This window comes from Dipodomys merriami, unplaced genomic scaffold, assembly GCF_024711535.1.
Source record: "Dipodomys merriami isolate MVZ:Mamm:240054 unplaced genomic scaffold, mDipMer1.0.p SCAF_8, whole genome shotgun sequence".
NCBI classification, from domain to species: Eukaryota; Metazoa; Chordata; class Mammalia; order Rodentia; family Heteromyidae; genus Dipodomys; species Dipodomys merriami.
Window position 1 is genome coordinate 49,883,029 of NW_027206401.1, and position 25,951 is coordinate 49,908,979.

The following is a 25,951-nucleotide window of genomic DNA, read 5'->3' on the forward strand; positions in this document are numbered from 1 at the left end:
ATTCAGAATGGGTTCAATAAACTTCTTGTTGATAAAAATAGTTGTACATTCAATTTTAAAATTCTATTAAAATTATACTACATTATTCTTACTATAACATTTATTCTTGAATCACAGTGGTTAGTATTCCTAAAATTTGTAATGTTGGAGCATTATATAGTTGTTTGGGCAGCCACAAAAGAACATCTGGGTATTCTAAAAAAGAAATTTAACTATTATTTTGTTCATTATTGGCAATGTCATTTTACAAAGATGAAGTCTATCTTTTTAAAAATATATCTTTTAGAATGAATCAAAACTATGTAGTCTGGGTGCTGATGGCTCACTCCTGTAATCCTAGCTACTCAGATCTAAAGATCATGGCTCAAAGCCAGCCCAGGCAGGAAGTCCCTGAAACTCCTAACTCCAATTAACTACTAAAACAACTGGAAACAGAGCTGTAGTTCAAGCTGCACAGCACTAGCCTTAAGCACCAAAGTTTAAGGACAGTGCTCAGACTTTGAGTTCAAATTCCAAAACCAACATAACACACACATACCCACATACACAAAAGATTTTTTAAAAAGAAAAAGAAAAAGAAATGTAAGCTAGAAGGGGAAAATGTTTTAAGAACAAATCTCTTAATACTTCTGTGGGTTTAAGTTATTTTGTTAAAGTATCAACTGATAAGCTTCAATACATGCCTAAACACACTTATGCATAAGATACTTCTATTTTCATTATTCTCTTTTGGTCATCTACAAATAAGGGTTCATATTTTGCACCTATGAAAAGAATTTAAATCTTAGCAGGCTTAAATTTAAGATTTTCCCCCCAAAGTTTTCTTTATCACAATGGAAATCTTTTTTAAACATTTATTTGGTGATAGCTAGCCTGAAACTTTTGAAAAACTTTTAGCAATTAAATTTAAAATGCTTTATACATAAACTTCATTATTCTCTCTACTTGTGAATATGCTAAAAGATGTAAATACTTTGTGAATTAAAAGATGGAAAGTGAGTGATATTCTTTCTTATTCTGTGTTCCTTTCTATTACCTTTATTTTTACATTTTAACTATACTCTGTTCTACAAGATTTGTCTATATGCTTATGGCTCCTCAGTATTAAAATCATAAATATAGGGGCTGGGAATGTGGCCTAGTGGTAGAGTGCTTGCCTAGCATGCATGAAGCCCTGGGTTTGATTCCTCAGTACCACATAAACAGAAAAAACTGGAAGAGGCACTGTGGCTCAAGAGGTAGAGTGTTAGCTTTGAGTAAATGAAGGTCAGGGATAGTGCCCAGGCCCTGAGTTCAAGCCCTAGGACTGGCCAAAAATATATATATATATACATATTTCATAAATATATAACCAGGATAACAGAGGATCCCAAATTTCATACTTTTCTAGACTTCTATACCTACTTTATTCTTTACATTAAACCAAACAAAAAGTATACAGAATACAGATAAATATATGAGTTTGATGCCTCTGACTATCTTACTATGATAAATGACATTAAAAACAAAAGCAAAAGTAACATGAAGAAGGTCAAGTTATTATACTGGAAATATCTTTATATGTAAAATTCAATATCAAAGCAAATTCTAAGGGTTTTAAATGAAAGATTTATGAGAAATAAAGTTAATATAAGGCTATCCTGGACTTAATTAAATGATTGACATTAAAAAAAAAAAACCACCACTAACAACCTCAGTTTCCTAATACAACTATCTCAAAAGAACCCCCCAGGGATATAATACCTTCACAAAAACTCATAATCATGGCAAAACAAATAATATAAAGACGTTAAGTATCTAACTAAAATAACTGTTCCTAAGAGATCAATTGCAAATCATCCCTGAAAAAAAAAATCTCGTGGATGACGTATATCAAAATGCACTAGACTTATAAACTCATTTGTTGAATGATAACTCCTTTGTACAACTACTTACTAACTTTAAAAAGTTTTTTAAAGCATCATGCAAAATAATTTCTGTGCCAAATCAGTTTATGAAAAGAATGTTTACTAAAAACTTTCAAAGTCAGAGGTGTTTGTTTTTAATAAGAGACCACTGATGAACTAGGGTAAGATTTCAAAAAAATACAGGAGGAAAAAAATACAGAATACTAGGGCAGAAGGAGTTTTATAGTATCATTCTGTACAGCTCCATCATTTGGCAGATGAGTAAACTAAGGCTCACAGTAGGAAAGTAGCTTCCTAAAATTACAAACCACCCAATGACAAAATCAGGACCAGAGGTAATGGTTCTTCTTCTTCACATAGTCCAAGACCAGGAAGAAAAAAAATTCTTCCATGTGACTACTTCATTTACTTCTAATCCAAATAGTGCTTTGTAACAGTAAAAAGAAAAAAAAAGTGAAGTATTATTAGTCTTTAAAGGAAAATAATTACATATTCTGAAGCTCATGACTCAAAAGAAGAATATACTCAAATGCACTTATTCTCTCTTTTCAACTGTTACATCTTTCATTACTCTCACCAATAAGGACAGGATTTTCTTTATAGAAACTGCAACAAAGACTACCTATTTCAGTGCTTGCCAGACTTGTTAAAAAAAAAAAAAATCAAGGTACTGGGTTCTGGTGGCTTATGCTTGAAAGCCAGCCTTGTCAGGAAAGGCTGTGAGACTCACCAGAAAACTGAAGTGGTAGAGCACTAGGCTTCAGCAAAAGAACTTAATCCTAAGCAAAGGGGCAGTGCTCAGGCCCGAGTTCAAGCCCCAAGAACGACTAGTAAATAAGTAAAATCAAGCTAAATGCATGATATTGAGCCAATTTATCAAAGTAAAACAAAACAAACAAAAAACCTTCTTTTCATAAAATATCACTTTTATAATATTAAACAAGAAAATTAGTACCCAGTACATTTCTTTGTTTGCTGGTCGTAGGGATTGAACCTGGGTGCTGTCCCTCAGCTCTTTAGCTCAAGGCAAGTACTCTACCACTTGAACCACAGCGCCAAATTCTGGTTTTCTGGTGGTTTATTGGAGTTAAGAGTCTCACAGACATTTCCTGCCTGGGCTGGCTCTGAACTGCAATCCTCAGATCTCAGCCTCCTGAGTAGCTAGGACTATAGGCATGAGCCATCGGCGGCCCTGCTTACCCACTACATTTTTATGACAAATAAATCACAGCATAAACCTGAGTAGTTTTTTGAATATTATATAACACATATCTCTTACTTTCTCAGATTCCCCTAGAGTAGGGCCAACTTATTTACTGAGTGCACAGTCCCCTACCTAAGTGTGTATACAATGGCCTTTACATCATTTCTTTCTCACAGCTTCTCAACTGTCTCAAACAGCATATAAAAATCTCTACATGAGTGCTAGCCTTGAGCAAAAGAAGCTCAGGAACAGTGCCCAGGCCCTGAGTTCAAGCCCCAGAACTGGAGGGGGCGGAAAAAAAGATCCTTTTATGGGCTAGGAATGTGGCATAGTGGTAGAGTGCTTGCCTAGCATGCATAAAGCCCTGGGTTTGATTCCTCAGTATCACATAAACAGAAAAAGCCGAAAGTGGTGCTTTGGCTCAAGTGCTAGAGTGCTAGAGTGCTAGCTTTGAGTAAAAGAAGCTCAGGAACAGTGCCTAGGCCCTGAGTTCAGGCCCCAGGACTGGCAAAAAAATAAAAATAAAATAAAATAAATAAAAATCTCTGCACAGTATGTGTCACCAAAACCACTCCACATAAAAATCTCTGCACAGTATGTGTCACCAAAACCACTCCACATCTACTCAGGAGGGGTAGGCCAGGGATTTAAGAGCTTATAGATAGATTATAATGAATACATTTCCCAAACATCCAGTCTATTAGCTAGCTATGCCATTCTACTCGGTTCCACCCACTATTTCCTCTCCTCCACTGCAACCCCACTCCCAACCCAAATCACAAATCAGACAATCTTGCAGATCTGCTCCTTTTTTGCATCACTCTTACCCCTCATCACTTCTCCTCTAAGTGACCAAGGATACTTAAGAAGTCAGCTTTTAAAGCATATACTTCATTGTCTTCCCTCTTTAAAAAAGAACAAAAAACAAAAAACAACTTTTAGTGGCTTTCCCTTACCTTCCCAGGGTAAAGAAGGATGTTTCCTCTTAGAAGTAATCTAATAATTAGGCAAGAGAAAGAAATAATATGCATTCCAAAGAAGTAAATCATCTCTTTGAGCAAATAACATGGGGTTAGAGGTTAAAAATATACCTAAAAATTCCACTTTAAAAAAACTACTAAATGTTTAAGGTTCAAGAACCTAGAAAATGAACAAATGCAGCAGTGCTAGTCACTAGATACAATGTTGAAAATGAACTATACAACTTGTGGGTAGATATGGAAAGGGAAAACTGGGAGAGTGTGAGGAAAGGGATGACATTGTTCAAAAAGAAATGTACTCTTTACCTGACTTATGTAACTGTAACCCCGCTATACATCATCTTTATAACAGTAAAAAAAATTAAAAAGGACCTAAGAAGCCAAAAGATACAATCATTTGCATTTCTGTGCTTACAATTAAAAACTCATAAAGAAAATAAGAAAACAACCATTTAAACAGTATCAAAAATAATAAAAAAGAAATAAAACTTTAAAAAGGGGGTGGGAAGATTGTACACTGAGGACTATTAAAACATTACTGAAAGAAATTACAGGTAATACAAATAACTGGATTTGAAGAATTATATTAAGAAATCTACAGCTTTAACCCAATCTCTATCAAATATCAATTCAAGTTTTTATAAAGCCAGAAAACTTCGTCCTAACATTCTTAATTGTAAGGAACCACAAACAGGCAAAATAACTTGAAAAGATCTACAAAGTGGGAGGTACCATACTTTCTGGCTAGAAATCATATTCCTGACCTAGGGCAACCAAAACAGTGATACCAACAAAAAAGACATAAATTATGAATAGAATAGTGAAGAAAGTAGTATTTCATGAAATAAGTTTCAAAAATGATGCTAACACAGCTCAATGGAGAAAAGAGAATCTCTTGAACAAATAGTGCTGGAGAATATATCCACATGTAAAAGAATGAAGTTGAGACTTTATCATGCATAATATACAAAAATTATCTCAAAATGGATTAAAGACCTAACCTTAATATTCAAAACCACAAAACACCTAGAAATTTTATGGTATTAGGCTTAAACAAAATTTATTGGCAATGACACCAAAGGCAAGTGAAACATACAATGAGACTGTATCAAACTTAGTATTTTGTACAGGAAAATAACACTATCAATAAGAATAAAAAGACAATTAATTGGATAAAATATTTGCAGATCACCTAATAAAGAAGTATGCTCCAGAGAACTCTTAAGGACTAAAAGAAATAAATAATCTAAAATGTGGGCTACGCTTTATAGACCATGATAATGACAATTTGCCTTGTGAAGGATAAAATGTGCTTGTGACTTTAGCTAAGTATCAGTATCCTACAATACTCTGAAATTTATGTAATCATTTAATCTCAATAAAGAAATTAAAAAAGAGGCGTGGGGGGGGGGGACTATGTTGCCAGGCACTGGTAGCTCATGCCTGTACTAGCTCACGCCTAGCTACTTAGGAGCCTGAGATCTGAGGATCACAGTTTGGAGCCAGCCTAGACAGAAAGTCTATGAGATGTATCTCCAATTAACCAGCAAAAGGCTGGAAAGAGGAGTGTGGTCCAAGTGGCACAGCACCAGACTTGACTGAAAGAGACAAGTGAAAGCTCAAGGCCCTGAGTTCAGGTCCCCAAATCAGCACATAAACACAACCCAAGGGCTATGTATTCATATAGGTATCTCCCAAAAGATGATGTACAAATAACCAAAAAGTACAGAAAACATCAAAAATCCTTACAGAACTGCAAATCAAAATGACAATGAGGTAGCACCAAGCTATTAAGATAGCTCCTATGAAATAAAGTGTTGGTGAAGATATGGAGAAATTGAGAGCTTTGTGCACTGTTAATAAGACTGAAAATAGCACAAACTCTGGAGTAAACAATATAGTAACCTACCAAAGTTAAAAACAGAACTGAGTAAAAAAAGAAAAGCAAACAGAATTGGGTAGCGGTAATGCCTGAAACACTAGATATGGGGAGAATGATATTGGGAGGACTGAAGATCCAGGCCTGCCAGTGTAAAAGTTTGCAAGACCTTAATTATCAACCAGTAAGAAGCTGGAGTGGTTCATACCTGTCTTTCCACCAACACAGGAAGCAAGGTTAAGAGGACTGCACTTCAAGCTAGCCAAGGCAAAAAGTAAGACCCTATTCAAAAACTAAGGGAATCTGGCAAGGTGCTCGAAGCTCAACACTTCTAATTCTAGCTACTCAGGAGGCTGAGATCTGAGAATCACAGTTTGAAGCCAGCTCAGGCAGGAAAGTCTGTGAGACTCTCAATTCCAATTAACTACAAAAAAAAGCTGGAAGTACATCTGTGGCTCAAATTGTAGAGCACCAGCTTTGAACAAAAAAAGCTCAGGGACAATTCTGAGCTCAAGCACCAGGACCAGCATCAAAAACAAAATGGAAAAAGAAAAAAGAAAAAAGAAAAAGAAATTTTTAAAAAGTGGTAGAAAACATATCTAAAAAGTGCAAGGGAAGGGGCTGGGAAGGTGGCTTAGTGGTAGAACACTTGCCTTGCATGCATGAGGCCCTGGGTTCAATTCCTCAGCACCACATAAGCAAAAAGAAAAAAAGCCGGAAGTGGTGCTGTGGCTCAAGTGGTAGAGCTAGCCTTGAGCTGAAGAGCTGAGGGACAGCACCCAGACCCAGAGTTCAGGCCCCATGACTGGACCCCCCCCCAAAAAAAAAAGAATAAAAAAGGAAGTGCAAGGGAAGAGTATCAGTCCAAATATGCCCCTTCAAAAACATTACTTAAAAACAGAACCACTCAGTTGGCGCCAGTGGCTCACACCTGTAATCCTAGCTACTCTGAAGGCTGAGATCTGAGGATCCCAGTTCAAAGCCAGCCTGGGAAGGAAAGTACGTGAAACTCTAATCTCCAATAAACCACCAGAAAACTGGAAGTGCACTGTGACTCAAGTGGTAGAGCACTTGCCTTGAGCTGAAGACCTCAGGGACAGCACCCAGGCCCAAGACTTCAAACACTAAAACCGACAAAAACAAAACAGAAAAAAATAAAACCAGCCACTATATGACCCACCCATATCATTTCTGGGTATATGCTCACAAAGCAAAAGTCATATTTTCATATTTACAGTAGTATTACTCATGACAAGAAAGAAATGGGAACAATATCTTAAACATCTAGAGTTGAATTCAAATCCCAGTACCAAACACAAACAAAACAAACAACAATACCCAATATCCAACAAAATCCCGAATATATAAAGATGCCTTGCATGCATGAGGCCCTAGGTTTGATTCCTCAGCACCACATAAGGAGAAAAAGCCAGAAGTGGTGCTGTGGCTCAAGTGGTAGAGGGCTAGCCTTGAGCTGAAGAGCCAAATGACAGTGACCAGGCCCAGAGCCCAGGCCCCATGACCACCAAAAAAAAAATTATATATATATAAACCAGCCAGGTGCTGGTTGCTCATGTCTGTAATCTTAGCTACTCAGAAGGCTAAGATCTGAGGATTGAAGTTTGAAGCCAATCAAGTTAGGCAGGAAAGTATATGAGATTCTTTTTTTTTTTTTTTTGGTCAGTCATGGGGCCTGAATTCTGGGCCTCGGCGCTGTCCCTGAACTCTTCAGCTCAAGGCTAGCACTCTACCACTTGAGCCACAGAGCCATTTCCAACTTTTTTTTGCTTTTGTGGTGCTGCGGAATCAAACCTAGGGCCTCATGCATGCAAGGCAAGAACTCTACCACTGAGCCACCTTCACTGCCCCCATGAGATTCTTATATCCAGAAAATGGGAAGTGGTGCTGTGGCTCAAAGTGGTGCTAGTCTTGAATATAAAAGTTCAAGGAAGGGCTAGGAAGGTGGCTCAGTGGTAGAGTGCTTGCCTTGCATGCATGAGGCCCTGGGTTCGATTCCTCAGCACCACATAGGAAAAAGGAAAAAAGCCAGGAGTGGCACTGTGGCTCAAGGGGTAGAGCGCTGAAGAGCTGAGGGACAGCACCCACGCCCAGAGTTCAGGCCCCAGGACCAGACCAAAAAAAAAAAAAGTTCAAGGACAGTGCTTAAACCCTGAGTTCAAGCCCCTGGACCGACACCAAAAAAACAAAACAAACACCCCTCCCCCCCCGAAGAAACAGAAGAATGCTATTTTGACATGCTAGTTAGTATACTAAAAAATCTAAAGAATGAATAAATGCAATCCTGGATAAGAATGTAGAATTTCTAAGCTGCTATGGACTTACACTTTGCTTGCCAAAGTTCTTGTTTTTCTTTTCTTCCACATCAAATATGATAGAGTCTAGAAACCTACTTTTAAATCATTAAAATAAAACTATTATCACATATTACCTTTTAAAACCTAATATCTTTTTTAATTTAAAAATATAACCTCGGGGAAGGTAGGGAGGGAAGGGATGGTAGGGAGAAAACAATGGAGGGGGTAACTGCTCAATGGGAAGTGTACTCATTACCTTACTCATGTAACTGTAACCCTCTATATAGTATCTTTACAATAAAAAATTAAAAAAATTATAAAGATATGAGTACACTTGGGATTTCTTCCCTGTATCATTAAAAGTTATTGATGGTTTCATTCATAAACACTAAATTCTGTCATCTGTCATTTCTTACTCATTCAAGTATGTCTTTTCTTATGTATATTATACAAATGTATTTTATGACCTCTTACCTAAATAAATAATTGTAAATAGTTTTTTAAAAATGTAGATTTTTTTTTTTTTTGTCATTTGTAGGGCTTGAACTCTGGGCCTGGGCACTGTCCCTGAGCTCTTCAGCTCAAGGCTAGACCTCTACCACTTGAGCCACAGTACCACCTCTGCTTTTTTTCTGTGTATGTAGTATACTGAGGAATCGAACCTGGGGCTTCATGCATGCTAAGCAACATATTCTAGAAATAGTATTTTAAAAAGGCGTGATTGTTTATGGAAAAAAATGACTAAGAGCTAAAGCAGATTCATAAAACATAAATCAGACTTTTTATACACCTAAATATAAAATACAAAACTATAAAACATCAAGAACAAACACAAAAGAAAAATCTATACGACACTGAATTTGGTGATGAGATTTTAGGTAAAACAAATCATAGTCCATTTAAGAAAGTGAGAAAAATAGTGAGAAGTGTGGAATTTAAGCTCTGTTAATTCAAGTCACTGTTAAAGAAAAAGGACAAGCCAAATGTAAAGAAAAAAAACTGACATATATGTATATTATATATATAATATATAATATATATAATATTCCAAATGTATTTTTAAAAACTGATAATTCAATAAGAAAACCACCTAAAAAAACCTCAACAAAAACCCCAAACAGGTACAAAATCTGAACAGATAATCATAGATAATATAGATGACAAATACTCTGAAGAGAAAATCTTCAATATCATTTTCACTACTGAAATGCAAATTAAAACAGTAATTTGATAGCACTGTATGCCTATTAGAATAGCAAAAAGACTAAAAATACAATACCAACTGCAAGTAAAAGTGTGGTAAAAGAGAATTGCAATTCATTGCTGACAAGAATCTCAAACTGCTTAGGTCTTTTAGATATCCTTGAGACTTTGCAAGTCTCAGTTACAAAGTCAAATATAGTTTTCTCACATAGAGCAACATTCTCCTAAGTATTTACCCAACGAATATGAAAATGTCTATCTACACAAAAACCTAATACTTATAGTGGCTTTATCCAAATTATCAAACATGGTAGCAATCAAGATGTCCTAGATAAACAAATTAAGCTAGATAAAAGCATGGCGGAATATTAGACAAATACCGTTAAATAGAAGAAACTAGAAAAGGCAAAACTATATATAGAAACAGTGAATAGATTGTCAGGTGTTTGGGAGAGGCTGAATAGATAAAACAACTAATATTGTTCTATGAAGTAAAACAAATCCTAATACTGTACAGGTGTCTGGATATATAGAACTTTACAACACAAAGAGGGAATCTTGCTAGGTGCGGGTGGCTCACGCCTGTAATCCTAGCTACTCAGGAAGCTGAGATCTGAGGATCACGGTTCAAAGCCAGCCCGGGTAGAAAAGTCCATGAGACTCTTATCTCCAATAAAACACTCAGAAAACCAGAAATGGTGCTGTGGCTCAAGTGGTAGAGTGCTAGTTTTGAACTGAAGAGCTGAGGGACAGTGCCCAGGCCCGGAGTTCAAGCCCCATGACCAACAACAACAGAAAAGAGGGAATCTTAAAGGATCAAAAATACATTTGTGGTTTATGATTATTCAACAAAGTAGCACTCTAAGTAATAGAAAACTAACAAAAGAAGTTGGGTGCCGGTGGCTCATGCCTGTAATCCTAGCTACTCAGGAGGCTGAGATCTGAGGATCATGGTTCAAAGCCAGCCAAAGCAGAAAAATCTATGAGACTTTAATCTCCAATAAACTACCAGAAACCAGAAGTGGTGCTTTGGCTCAAATGGTAGAGCGCTCACCTTGAGCTGAAGAGCTGAGGGACAGCACCCAGGCCCAGAGTTCAAACTCCATGACTGACACACACACAAAAAAGACGACTAAGAATATGGTTGCAAACTCACATCATATGAATTCCCCAGTTGCTTCATGTGTTGTATTAGAATTAGACTACATATAACCCATCTGCTTTGTAGAAACACCTGGCTACCCAGTCCCAATTACTTCAGTGGCTAGATCAGGTGAAGATCAAGAAATAAAGCAACCAAAAGAGACTGGCAGATAGGTATCAGTCAATACAGACAATGTTAGGCACAAATAAATACTCAGGGCATGGGTGTTGTCCCTGAACTTTTTCATTCAAGGCTACCACTCTACCTTTTGAGCCACAGCTCCACACCTGGTTTATTGGTGGTTAACTGAAGATTAGAGTCTCGTGGACTTCCGTGCCTAGGCTGGCTCTGACTGCAATCCTGGGAGCTCAGACTCCTGAGTAGCCTTGATTTTATAGATGTGAGCCAGCAGTGCCTAGCAAGCACACTATTTAAATTTAAGTTTAAACTTCTGTTAAGGTAAGGACTCCTTTATACATATATATAATGTGCAGATTTGTCAAAACTCTATTTAGGTATCAGCAATGGGAAAAAGAAAAGTTAATCCTTTATTTTGATTAGCAATTTATTTAATGTCGGTTGTGGGTCTTGAACTTAGGGCTGGGAGGGGTCCCTGAGCTCTTCAACTCAAGGTAAGAGCTCTACCACTTGAGTCACAGCACCATTTCCTGGTGCTGTTTTCTAGTGGTTAATGGAAGAGAAGAATCTCCTGGATTTTCCTCCTCAGACTGGCTTTGAACCATGATTCTCAGATCTCAGCCTCCTGAGTAGCTAGGATTATGGGGGTGAGCCAATGGCGCCCAGCTTGTAATTTTATGTTATTAGGCAAAATTCAAGAAAATATTAGAAGAGGATGTAATATTGAAGCTCTGATTTTAATTCCTTGCTCTGCCTCTTATCACGAGCAATGTGAAATGGAAACTACAACTCATCTTTTTGTGCCTCCATTTACTCATCTGTAAAAGATCTTGTCGTTATATCAGGATCATTTTGAGTGTTAAATTAAATCTGTGTATAAATACTTTCCATACTGTTAGAAACTATATAAAATAATTTGATACTACTATTAACACAGCATCATCCAGTATTCCAAAAGTTAATATCACGAAGTATAATTTGATACCAGAAACAAATCAGGGATAAATCAGTCAATGGCAAAAAAAAAAAAAAAGATTCTCTATTTTAAAATTACTATTATTTTAAATAATTAGAGTCTACTGTTTTCCATATTTCCAAGGTTTTATAAATACTTCAGTAATTCTGAGGAAAAGGGATATTAAAACTTCTTGTGCAAACTAAAAACATTACATTACATTCTAGAAAAGCATGGGGAAAATGGCAGAAAGGGAAGACAGGCAGGAACCAGTGGGTTAAAGAAAAGTTTAGAGATGGGCTGTGAAACATTTTAGTAAACATTAAAGTACCAGAGTAGTTTACAAATATTAATAGTCCCTGCTTATGAAATTCAGAACTCGCTGTCAACAGTGAAATTGCTTTACTTTGGAGGGGAAATAAAAAAGAAGAAACAGATATGGTAAATGGTACACACATACTCTTGCCATTGTACATTTTCTTTTTTTTTTTTTTGTTTATTTCACCAGTTAAACACCTTAAGTAAGGGTAAGAAGAAATCTGGGAAACATTTTTTTTTCTTTTCTTTTCCTTATTTTTGCCAGTCCTGGAGGCTTAAACTCAGAGCCTGGGAACTGTCTCTGAGCTTGTTTTTTTTTCTTAATCAAGGCTAGCACTCTACCACTTGAGCCACAGTGCCACTTGCAGCTTTTTCTGTTTATGTGGTACTGAAAAATGGAACCCAAGACTTCATATGCAAGCTGGGCAAGCACTCTACCACTAAGCCATATTCCCAACCCTGGGAAACATTTTCTTAGGTGCTCTCAAGAAAAGTATAAGGGGCTGGGAAGGTGGCTCAGTGGTAGAGTGTACATGAGGCCCTGGGTTCGATTCCTCAGCACTACACAAGCAGAAAAAGCTGGAAGTGGCGCTGTGGCTCAAATGATAGAGTGCTAGCCTTACTTAAGGTGAAGAGCTCAAGGACAGTGCCCAGACCCAGAGTTCAGGCACCACAACAACAAAAAAAAGGAGAAAAAAAAGAAAAGTATCTAGAAGACAACTAGGCTTTTCATCACAGTATATGTAACTTGAAATACTCAATATGATTTTATATAGTAGTGACTTAGCCATCTATTTCCAATAGGATGTCTGCCAGTTTCACTGTCACTTTTATTGCCTGAGCTCATATTACACCAAAGCAAAGTAAAATAATGTTTGAGAAAGTACTAATTTTCTTTTTGTCTTTCTTCTGTTTGGTACTGGGGACTGAAACCAGGATACTACACTTGCTGGGCAAGTGTTTTGCCACTCTCCTACATCCCAGCCCATAATCTTACAGACAGAAGATTTGAAGAGTTATAGCACTGATTTCTAATTCTATTTTAAGGAAAACCTGTCATATTTCTATTCTCCATCTGTCAAATAATCATCAAACATAACCTATGCCACTTGCCAGGACACTCTATAGGGAATGCCTGTTGAGAAACATAGAAAAAGTTTTGTTTCCATAAAATAAAGGACCTCAAGTACCTCAGATAAAATTTAATTAAGTGGACTTCTTTGGAAGATGAGCTTATGTCTGAGTAACTTTAAATACTTGTGTTTTGAAGCCTAATCCTCACCCCACCCCCACCTCTTCTCTTTCTCTCTCTAGAAAATTTACCTTTATCCTTATCCAACGGATCCTGGGAAAGAATAGTGCGCAGTACCGGGTTTTTCCACACCCCAGTCTCTTGAGCTAGAGTAGCTAAAAATTGCAATTCACAGCTGCCATTCTCCATCAGTTTTTCATGAGCTACCTATAAATATTAAATAAACATCCAAAGAATTACAACAGATTTTAAAACAAGATTAACAGATTTTAAATATAACTATACACTTTTGAAAAACAGAATTTTATCTTAAAATTTTTATATCACAATATCAACTGCTGAATTCCTGCACTGACATTTAAAATTCAATTTCAAAAATAATAATTAATCAATTGCTCTAAAATGAGAGCAAAATTATATGGGAATACTTACAGCTGCATGTTATAGTCAAACAAAATGATGCTTCTCAGAGTCCAAAAAGATAAAATCTTGCCGTTAAAAAGTTCAAATGTTGAGGGGCAGGGAAGGTGGCTCAGTGGTAGAGCACTTGCCTTGAGCTGAAGAGCTGAGGGCCAGAGTTCAGGCCCCACGATTGGACCCTCCCCCCCCCAAAAAAGTTCAAATGTTGGGTAGAAAGGTGGCTCAGTGGTAGAGCACTTGCCTTACATGCCTGAGGCCCTGGGTTCGATTCCTCAGCACCACATAAGCAAAAAGAAAAAAGCCAGAAGTGGCGCTGTGGCTCAAGTGGTAGAGCGCTAGCCTTGAGCTGAAGAGCTGAGGGACAGCAACCAGGCCCAGAGTTCAGGCCCCACGACTGGACACCCCCCCCCCAAAAAAAAGTTCAAATGTTGGGTGGGAAGGTGGCTCAGTGGTAGAGCACTTGCCTTGCATGCCTGTGGCCCTGGGTTTGATTCCCCAGCATCACATAAGCAAAAAGAAAAGAGCCAGAAGTGGCGCTGTGGCTTAAGTGGTAGAGCGCTAGCCTTGAGCTGAAGAGCTGAGGGACAGCGCCCAGGCCCAGAGTTCAGGCCCCACGACTGGACACCCCCCCCCCAAAAAAAGTTCAAATGTTGGGCTAGGAAGGTGGCTCAGTGGTAGAGCGCTTGCCTTGAATGCATGAGGCCCTGGGTTGGATTCCTCAGCACCACATAAGCAAAAAGGAAAAAGCCGGAAGTGGCGCTGTGGCTCAAGTGGTAGAGCGCTAGCATTGAGCTGAAGGGCTGAGGAACAGCACCCAGGTCGAGTTCAGGCCCCACAACCGGACCCAAAAAAAAAAAAAAAAAAAAAAAAAAGTTCAAATGTTTTAAGACATTTTCTTTGAGCAGCAGCTGAATGAACACACAAGGATTTAAGCAACAACCTGTGCTGGGGATGCACTTAGTGTTAAGGTGCTTACCGAATACCTCCCCAGTACCTCTCCTTCCACTCCTGCAATAGTCTTCTTATTAACCTACATGAAAACGGATCAACCAGTGCTTTTTATCTCAAAAGAGAAAGCGTGAAAGTTTATCAAATGTTAGGAAACAAACTCAGAAGTGTAAGTTGTTCAGTATTCTTTGTGAATAAAAATGATTTAACTTGAAAAAATATTTAATTTGGTGTTATGATCTATCCAAATGCTAAACAAAGAAAATTCTAAAATATTTATTTACCTGAAAATAAAACACTTGCTGGGGGAGAAAAATAACTTCTAAGAAACAAGTTACTACTATGCTAATGTAGAAAATTTATGATCAAGAATTTGATGTGAAGGGACAAACGGTTGGTAAAACACATTCATTTCAACAATTATTAAGCATCTGCTATGTGTAAGAGAGTGTGAAACCTTTTGGTATTCAATAAGACGGGAGACTTCCCTTGCAAGGGTTGTGCATTGAGTATAGACTTTAATGTTTAATATTAACATAGAAAAATTCATTTCCCTGCCTAGCTATACCTTGCTTTACATGCTTATTTAAGGCTAAGCCTCTTTAAAATATTGGTTGCAAGGAAATATGAGGCCAATTTTAAGAATGCTGGAGAGTGGGGGGAGAAAGAGAGCAGGGAAAGGGAGGGGGGAGGAAAAGAGAAGGAGAAAGAAGTCAAGTGGTAGGAAGGGAAGGGAGGGGAGGGAAAGGAAAGAGGAAGATATTATTAAAAATTAATGAAAATTCACTTGAAGCAATAATACAGTCAGCATAATCTAGTGCTTGAATTTTTGAAAATGATCTAAAAGCAGCCACACAATAAATTCTGTATTACTGTCCACAAGTAGAAAAATAGCATTAAATAAGCAAGAAAAGCAGTCACTTTCAGATACAGGAGGAAAAGCTTGGGCTTTGAATCTTGGCTCAAATAACTGTCCTGTGATATTAGTTTTATTGAATTTGAACATATATATATGTATATGTATATATATATATATATATATATATATATATATATATATATATATATATATATAAAATTTTGTGAGGGGGGCCTAGTTCTGGGGCTTAAACTCTGGGCCTGGGTGTTGTCTCCGAGCTCCTTTTGATCAAGGCTAGCACTCTACTACTTGAGCCTCAGCACCACTTCCAGCTTTTTCTGTGGTTAATTGGAGATAAGAGACTCACAGACTTTCCTGCCTAGGCTGGCTTCCAACCATGATCCTCCGATCTCAGGCTCCTGAATAATTAGGTGGCTGGCTCAGATAAATATTTTGAGAGTTCTTGACTAAGTTTCCTCATCTTCCAAATTAGAGAAATGCATCTCCCATAACCAACTTTATCATAAGAATTAAGTGAAAAATTAAATTCTTACAAAGTGTATCACATATCATTAGCAATTACACTGTCTCTAAACATAAATGAAAGTATTTTGTCTTCTCTTAATCCTTCATTATTTTGTCTTAAAGAATTGTGCAAGCCGGGCACCGGTGGCTCAAGCCTATAATCCTAGCTACTCAGGAGGCTGAGATCTGAGGATGGTGGTTCAAAGCCAGCCCCGGCAGGAAAGTCCGTGAGACTCTTATCTCCAATAAAACCACAGAAAACTGGAAGTGGCGCTGTGGCTCAAGCGGTAGAGTGCTTGCCTTGAGCTGAAGAGGCGCAGGGACAGCGCCCAAGCCCACAGAGTTCAAGCCCCACGACCAACAACAAAAAAGGAATTGTGTAATATTTAAGCCATCTATCCAAATGTGCATGCCAAATTAGCAAACATTTATTTATTATATGCAAAGCAGCAATTGATATTTGTCATTCCTTCAATGTGTTCAAGTTTAGCCTTTTTTTTTTTTAAAGTGCCAGTCCTGGGGACTGAACTAAGGGCCTTGGCCATTGTTCCTGAGCTTTTTTTTCCCCTCAAGGCTAGTGTTCTACCACTTGAACCACAGCTCCATTTCCAACTTTTTGGTGGCTTGTTGGACATAAAAGAGTCCCATGAGGGCTGGGAATGTGGCTTAGTGGTATAGTGCTTGCCTAGCATGCATGAAGCAGGGTTCGATTCCTCAGTGCCACCGTAAACAGAAAAATCTGAAAGTGGCACTGTGGTAGAGAACTAACTAGCCTTGAGCAAAAGAAGCCGAGGGACAGTGCTCAGGCCCTGAGTTCAAGCCCCAGGACTGGGGGGCGGGGGGAGGGCGGGGTAAGAAGAAGAGTCCCATGAACATTCTTGCCAAAGCTGGCTTCAAGCCACAATCCTTAGATCTCAGCTTCTTCAGTAACTAAAATTACAGGCACCTGGCTTAGCCAATTTTTTTAAAATACCAAAAACTGGTAAGATATACCCATATTAAATCTAAGAAAGGTGGGGGAGGATGACAGAAAGGGTGACACTGACCAAGATGTAGTCATAACCTGACTTCTGGAATTGAAACCCCTTTGTACAACTATTTAATAAAAATATTTTTAAAAAATCTAATAGGTAAACATCCTCACCTGTACCAGCGTCTGAAACTGTTGCCACTGTTTATCTGATAACTCAACAGGCAGACACAATAAAAGTTCAACACAGCTTCTAAAAACAAAAGTTGGTAAGGATACAATTATTAAAATTCATAATAAAATAAATCCAATAATTCTAATATCAGTAGATTCCCAATAAATCTATTTTAAGTTAAATTATGAAAAGGCCTGAAATATAATGCTTAAAAAAAAGGCTAAATGTTTTCTGAATTTACTTTTTAAAGGTTTACTCACAATGCCAAGCGTTCCAGAACCAATGCTACATTTTCACATTCAGAGGTAAGATAAGGTCGAGCTTTAACATAACTTTGGATAGCCACTGTGTATACCTCCAATAAAGGTAAGGGATCTTCTGAAGTTTTCCATTTCTCTGCATATTCAAGGAGTGTCTGTTTTGGAAGAAATAATAAACTTATTCAAAATGTAAATCAAAATATACTGACTAATCAACTTTTTCTTCCTGTACAAAAATGTTATTTTTGCTTTGTTCTTTTGTTTTGTTTGGATTTTTTTTGTTTTTGGCTGGTCTTGGGGCTTGAACTCAACTCAGGCCCCAGGTGCTCTCCCTGAGCCTATTTGTGCTCAAGGCTAACGCTCTATCACTTGAGCCAGAGTGCCACTTCTGGTTTTTCCTGAGAAGTTTGTTGGAGATAAGTTTCACAGACTTTCCTGCTTGGGCTGGCTTTCAACTGTAATCTTCAGATTTCAACCTCCTGCGTAGCTAGGATTAGGTGTAAGCCACCAAGCACCTGGTGCTTTGGTTGTTTTTTCAAGGTAGGTTCTCTCATGCTCATGTTTGGGCCCAACCTCCAACCATGATCTTCCTACTTAACAGCCTTCCCACTTAGCACTGAGATCACTGGCTCAGACCATTATGCCTGGCTTATTGATTGAGATGAGGGTTTCACTAACATTTTGTCCTGAATAGCCTCAAATCACGATCCTTCCAATTCCACCTCTGAGGTAGCTGGGATTATAGTAATAAGCCACTGAACCCAACAAGGCTGGATTGACTGACTGACTGATGACACTAGGAAGTGAGCCCTGGGTCTTCCACTTGCTAGGCAGGTACTTTACCATGCAAATCTTTCCTCTAGCGCCCTCTTGCACTTTATTTTTTCAGGCATGGGGCTTAAACTCAGGGCCTGGGCGCTGTCCCTGAGCTCTTTTCACTAAAAGCTAGTGCTCTACCACTTTAAGCCACTTCTCCACTTCTGGGTTTCTAGTGGCTAATTGGAGAGATAAGAGTTTCACAGACTCTCCTGCCCAGGCTGGCCTTAAACTGTGATCCTCATATCTCAGCCTCCTGAGTAGCTAGAATTACAGGTGTGAGCTACTAGCACCTGGCTGCACTTTGTTTTTGAGATAGGGTCTCACTCTATGCCCAAGCCAGCCTGGGCTGTAATCTTCTTATGTGTGTTTCCCAAGTCACTCGAGATAATAGCACAAGTATTGTAGTGGGATAACAAGTATGAACCACTTCACCCAGCCATTGGTTGAGATGGAAATCCCACTAACTTTTATGCCCAGGCTGACCTCAAATGATGATCCCCAATTTCTGCTTCTCAAATAGCTAAAATTATAGAGAAGCTGGCTTTAAATAGTACAAGTATTACCTGTTTTCTTCTCTAGTCAGAAATGCACACTCTTTCCAAATAATTACTAAGGTTTCAAAGTTATTTTAAAAAGAAGACACCTGGTAAAGCAATAGTTGACCAAATATACAGAGAGAAATACTTAAATTATGTTTGCTATTGTTTATAGAGCAGAAAATGTGAAATGAATCACATCTGACCAGCAAACACATGTACTTTCTCAGTTCATAAAAGAAAATAAATAATATATAACAAAGTTTTCTTTTTGGGTGGTAGTTGGGTTTGAACTCAGGGCCTCACACTTGCTACACAGGTGCTCTGTTTCTGAGCCATACATCGATCCCTCTCCCCAACAGCTTTTCTAACAGTTATCTTGAAATAGGATTTCTTTCCCTTTTTGCCTAGGCCTGTGCCTGCCCTGCCAGTCCTATCTTATACTTCCATCTGTAGCTGGCATGACAAGTGCACACTACCTTGTCCAGCTTCTTCTATTGAGATGAAAGTCTCACATTTTGCTCAGGCTGGCCTAAAATCATGATACTCCCAATATGAGCCTTGAATAGCTAGGAATACATATAAACTATTGGGCCCAGCCATAACAAATTACTTAACACTAAAAATACCTTACTCTGTTTAGTAATCTCTAAATAACAGTAAGTAATCGGAATAAGAAAGAATTGAAAAATCTGGTGAATTTAAGGGCAACATAATAACAACTCACTTGTTTAATAGCCATACAACTCACAGACTCTCACTCAACACCCACCTTTTCTTTTTCTTTCACTTTAAGTAGTGAAGGAAAATACTGGCCACTGGGATAACTAGAGAAATGACAAAATAACTACAATGTTGAGTGGGGTGGCAGGGGTATTTCACTAGATGTAAATAAAAACCAACTCCAACAATAAGAACACCAAAAAGGGCTAGGAATGTAGCTTAGTGGTACAGTGCTTGCCTAGCATTTATGAAGCCCTGGGTTCCTCAGTATAACGCAGAAAAAGCTGAAAGTGGCACTGTAGCTCAAGTGGTAGAGTACTAGTCTTGAGCAAAAGAAGCTCAGGGATAGCACCCAGGCCCCGAGTTCAAGCCCCAGAACTGGCAAAATATATATATATATATTTCAGGCAAAGTGGAAACAAATCTTTCTCATTTATCCATGAAAAAAATTCAAATATTTCCCAGATGATTCCTGAAATCAACTTGCTTTTCAGATCTTAACATTGACCTCACTTCATAGTCCCATTATATTTATAACTGTTATGGTACAGAATACAATCTGTGAGGATAAAAAGAATCAGAGGTAAGTTCTCTAGTCCTAACCAAGTGGAAATACCCAGAAATCCAGAGGTAAAACTATTTCTGAACTTTCAACAAAGGGTAGAGGTAGTAGTACTAAGAAGGAAAATCGGAATTTCTATGTAAATGTAGTCAATGTATTCTCTAATGAGTTACAGGATGAATGGCACTGTAGTGCCATGGAAAATGAGTTGAGGCTGACTTCTGCAAGATTCAGAACTGTAAATAGAGAAATTAAATAATTTTTTCCTGCCAAGTCATATCACTATTGTATACATTATCCTAAAGTGGACTCACTCTTGCACAATTCTCACTTTTTAAAAATACCTACAATAAAGATTAATTTTACATTTCTCATGATCTGAAATGGTTATACTTTCCAATCTTTTAACCAGTAACATTACATCATTTCAATGACAATGACAAATATGTGGAAAATGAATTATCTTGCATGTTGACTTTGATTATCATGGTTATAAAATTAAGTGAATCAAACTCTTCATTGAGCTAATATTAAATAAAAAGACTATATAAGAAAACACAGATATCAAAGATGCATCTATTTGGTGAAAGGGAAAGTAAATTTCACTATCAGTCTTTCAAGCTTGTGCCATGTGCATAAAGGTGTGGTACAAGAAAAAAATGTGTTTGTTTTTTTTCAAAATTCAGTTTCTGGCACAGACCTAAAATCCTTGAAATAAACTAAATGTGATCAGTATACTACATGTTACTAATTTTTGACCGGGGCACCTACATAGCTTCAGGGTGGGGTGTTATTGGCAGAAAGATCAAATCATGACTAGGCTGAGACTTTTAGCCCTAGCCTCTGGAAGAAGGAGCTAAGGGATTGAGTTCAGTCTCTAATAATGAACATTAATGAATTATATCTATGTAATGAAAACTGTATATAAACTCCTAAACAATAGGGCTCAATGAGCTTCTGAGTGGCATATATCCATGTGTCGAGAGGTTGGCATATCCCAACTCCACAGAGACAAAGGCTTTTACATATACTTCTGGCTTTCTCATATACTTCTGGCTTTCTCTATACACTTTTCATTAAATTATAATAGCAAACATTGTAATTTCCTGTCATATCGTATCTAAATGAGAGGCAGAGGCTGTAGGGATCCCCATCTTTGTAGCCAGGTTTGGCAGAAGTACAGAGAACCTGGGGTCCTAGTACTCTCAATTTGACAAAGAGAGGTTGCTTTGTGAAAGTGAGCCCTTAAGCCTGCAAAGTCCCACTAACACCAAGAAATGAGTGTCAGAATTGAACAGAATTGTGGAACGCTGGTTTGTGATTGATGAGTTAGAAAAAGTCTGTGAAAACACTATGAAAAACAAAACAACAGAATATAAAACTGAATTAGCTGAATGCAGTGGCATGTATCATGGTTTAAAATCCTAGCTATGAGGTGGCTGACCCCAGAGGATCTCATGAGCTGGGAGTTCAAGTCTGGCCAGTTCAACATTGTCAGACTGAACTTCAAAAAAGTTAAATTAGGGCTGGGATGTAGCTCAGTGGCAAAGCACTTGCCTAGCAAGTGCAACGTCCTGGGTTCGATCCCCAGTACCAAAAAAGAAAAGACCCCCCCCAAAAAAAAGTTAAATTAGTTGGGTGCCTGTGGCTCACATCTGTAATCCTAGCTACTCAGTAGGCTGAGATCTGAAGATCATGGTTTAAAGCCAGACCAAGCAGGAAAATCCCTGAGACTCTTATCTCCAATAAACCATCAGAAAACCAGAAGTAGTGCTGTGGCTCAAGTGGTAGAGGACTACCACTGGGACAGTGCCCAGGCCTAGAGTTCAAGCCCCATGACTGACAAAAAATTAATTAATTAAAAAACATAAAAGGATTATTTCAGGGGCTGAGGGTGTGGTGGAAAAGTGTTTACTCAGCATGTAAGAGGTCCAAGGCCCAATGATGTGTGTGTGTGTGTGTGTGTGTGTGTGTGTGTGTGTGTGTGTCTGAGAGAGAGAGACAGAGACAGAGACAGAGACAGAGACAGAGAGAGAAAGAGAAGAGAGAAAGAGAGAGGAGAGAGAGAAGAAAGAGGAGAGAGAAATTAAAAAGCAGATAAAGCTGGGAGCAGGTATTTCATGCCATCCTAGCTACTCAGGAAGCTGTTCTGAGGACTGAGGACTGAGGTTCAAATCCAGCCTGGGCAGGGCAGGGATGTCCATGAGACTCTTATCACTAGTTAACCACCAGAAAACCAAAAGTGGTGGTGTGGCTCAAAGTGGTAGAGCAGAAAAGCTCAGGGACAGTATCAGGCCCTGAGTTCAAGCCCTACAACCAAGGAGGGTGGGAGGTGGGGAGAGAACAGGTAATGAATTGATGATGGTTGATTTTAAAGCTAATATGAATCAATTCTCCAAAGCTGAAGAATCAATCCAGAGACCCAGGGCCTTTTTTTCTCAAAAGTGCAAAGCCATGTAGAAGAAAGAAAAAAAATATGAAATAAAATCTGAATTTTATTTACAAAGGAGGACCCAAAGCCCTACATTTTTCCTATTAGTATTTTATTCTCATACCCTTTCAAAGAAATAAATTTCTCTACCTCTCTGTATTTATATTTACACAGAGAGAGAGAGAGAGATGAAAGTCATGGTTTAAAATATTATTTAAAGAGGGGATGTGGGGGGGAGATAGTAAGGGGAAACAAAAGAGGAGGCAACAATACTTGATAAGAAATGTACTCATTACCTTGCTCATGTATTGTAACAATAAAAAAAATAAAAGTGTAAAAAAAAAAGAGGGGATGTGGGAGAAATGGTAGGGAGGACAGAAGAATAGACCCTCAAGTGACCCTATCATGTATATTAATTAGGGGACAAACCTGGAATGGGCAAAAGAAAAACAAGCATAAGGTAGGTTATAGTGGGTTGATCCATCCCTAATAATAGTTTCCCCACATCTTTTTCTTACAATTCCCCCGAATCATTCCCTATCCCAAATAAAATTTGATGTTAAAGATAAACCAAATATAGATGTATGGTCCACAAAAAATTGAACTAAGTTTTTTGCTCTCTAAAAGCCAGGTTTTACCCCACTGGGAAGAAAAATGCACACTTTTAATAGTTGAGCTTTTAAGATGACTTCTCACAACTTAAATCAGTAGAGACTAAAGGATTCTCTGGTGGAAAAGATAGTACAGATTGACTTTCAGTAGCTTCCTTCATTTCCCTCAAGGATTATCAGAAGAGAAAACAAAACAGAAATGAAGCCACAGAGGTGTTTAATTTAATGAACACAAGGATTAAGTTACTTATTGTCCTATGTAAATATAAGACTAGTGGAGTGTAGGGTAAGTTTAGTGTTATACTCATGTTCCAACTTACATCTAGGATTCTCCAGACTGTAGGTTAGATTCATCTGGAGTGCAGGTTCTCAAATATTTTGGTCTCATGACTCTATACTTCCTAAGAATGCCACCACAAATAGACATTCTTAATTAAAGCTGTATTTTCTTTCTCATTTTTTTATGCCATTCATTCCTGGAGGTTGAACTCAGGGTCTGGGCTCTAGCCCTGAGCTACTTTTTGTTCAAGGCTAGTGCTCTACTACTTAAGCCACAGATCCACTGGAGATAGGAATCTCATGGATTTTTCTGCCTGAGCTGGCTACAAACTGTGATCCTCAGATCTCAACCTCCTGAATTGCTAGGGTTATAGGTGTGAGCCACCAGCATGCCCGCATGCCCACCAAAAGCTGTATCTTCTAAGACACCATTAGTGAGAATTATGACACTGCTTTACATTTCTCTTTGCATTTCTCAAATCTCTATAATCACTTAACAGAAAATAAGTATTTTCTTCAAAATTCTATTCTATACCAATTAAAGAAGGCAAATAATATCTTAAAGCTTTGACCTTTACTCCAAACCTCTGGCTCATGCATAAGTTATTTACATTCACTTTGTTGGGTGTGAGGGCACATAGCTGTAATCCTGGCATTTAGAGGGCTGAGGCAGTAGGGTGATGAGCTCATGAACTATTTAGTGAGACTGGGTTGGAGACGTAGCTCCAGGGTAGAGCACTTGCAACTCTGGGTATAATATCCAGTGTTCTAGTTTTCTGTAAGATTAATACAATGGACATATACATTTGATATCCTGCATTTTCCAGACTTCATTAAAACTACAGTAATTCAACACAGTCAAAAGAAACAGGAAAACAGGATTGCGGGGAAGAGAAATAAAAGATTTTAAATTGGAAAGCAGGGAGCTAATGGTACTCAGGGGTAAAAAGTGTGCTTGGTATATGTAAGTCCCTGATTTCAATCCTCCAGAGTCCCCTAGAATAACAAGAAAGAAACAAACAAAAAGGCCCCCAACCTGAAAAGTGATATGATTACCACTCTATGAACACTAACTCCTAAGTAGGTTGTATTTTTAAAGGAGGTGGGCAACTCTTCAAAGATACCAGAGGATTCAAGAATTAGGAGCACTAGGTCCCTCTAAAATGAGGGAGAAGATGGGGACAAAATGAGAGGATCAGGTCAGGCACCAATGGTTCATGACGATAATCCTGGCTGCTCAGGAGGCTGAGATCTGAGGATCACAGTTCAAAGCCAGCCAGAGCAGGAACCTCCATGAGACCCTAATCTCCAATTATTTATCGAAAAAGCCAGAAGTGCAGTGGTACTCACTAGACACTATGCTGAAAATGAACTAAACAACTTGTGGGTGGGGATGGGAGGGAAAAACTGGGAGAGAGCAAGGCAAAGGATGACACTGTCCAAAAAGAAATATACTCTTTACCTGACTTAGGTTAACTGTAACCTCATTGTACATGACCTTTACAATAACAATAAAAAAGTTAAATTAATGAAGAAAGCCAGAAGTGGAGCTGTGGCTCAAGTGGTTGAACACTAGCCTTGAGTAAAAGAAAACCTTTAGAGGCTGGGAATGTGACTTAGTGGTAGAGTGCTTGCCTAGCATGTATGAAGCCCTGGGTTCAATTCCTCAGTACCACAAAAACAGAAAGTGGTGCTGTGGCTAAAATGGTCTTGAGCAAAAGCTCAGGGACAGTGCCCAGGACCTGAGTTCAAGTCTCAGGGCTGGAAAAAAAAAAAAAGAAAGAAAGAAAAACAAGAAAAGCTTTAGGGACAGAACCCATGCCAAGTTTAAGCCCCAGAACTGACAGGAGAGAGGAGAGAGAAGAGAGGAAAGGAAAGAGAAGAGGAGAAGAGGGAAGAGAGGAGACAGGAGAGGGGAGGGGGAGAAAAAAGTGGGGGCATTAAGTAAACTTTATATCTCAACTAGGTCCCTCCCTCAAGCCCTTTGCTCCAATGTTTTAGTTGAATGCTTTTTGGAAAACTCAAAGAGGGAAAAACCCTCTGAGATTCTGATACCCGTAAAACCTGCTAGACTCTCTTAATGTAGATTGTAATAAATGCAAAATATGGCCTTGGAGTTCTCACTCAGCAATTATAGTGGCATACGTTTAAGTATGTATGTCAAGGGTAGTGAGACACGAAGAAACTTTCTAACAATGTGAGATCGAAATAAAAAGGGGATACTAGAGGGGAGAAAAGAACTTCAGTGTGCAGAGATGATGCAGGGATAAGACAAAGACGTTAAGAAACTATTTCAGCCTGGCACTGGTAGCTCATGCCTGTACTCAGGAGACTGAGATCTGAGAATTAAAGTTTGAAGCCAACTGAGGGAAGAAAGTTCATGAGATTAACCACCAAAATAAAGAATAAAGTGGAGCTGTGGGTCAAATGGTAGAGAGGTAGCCTTGAGGAAAAAAGCTCAGGGACAGCATCTAGGCCCTGAGCTCAAACGCTAGCTGTAGGGGGATGGAGGGGGACGGGGGGGGGGAATTGAGTCCT

At 38.4% G+C, this 25,951-nt stretch overlaps 1 protein-coding gene across 2 annotated transcripts in view; it reads right to left on the bottom strand.

Moving 5' to 3' along the window:
• Znf292 (zinc finger protein 292) overlaps window positions 1-25,951 on the bottom strand; it is a 74,009-nt gene that overhangs the window by 21,951 nt on the left and 26,107 nt on the right. The window contains exons 2-5 of one of the 2 annotated variants that reach the window (XM_070010651.1): window positions 17,453-17,607; window positions 17,192-17,270; window positions 14,692-14,745; window positions 13,367-13,502 (exon numbers count right to left, since the gene is read on the bottom strand). In XM_070010651.1, the coding sequence (XP_069866752.1) occupies window positions 13,367-13,502; window positions 14,692-14,745; window positions 17,192-17,270; window positions 17,453-17,607 (424 nt within the window). The remainder of the gene's footprint in view (window positions 1-13,366; window positions 13,503-14,691; window positions 14,746-17,191; window positions 17,271-17,452; window positions 17,608-25,951) is intronic. The other variant, XM_070010652.1, reaches the window with a different exon arrangement.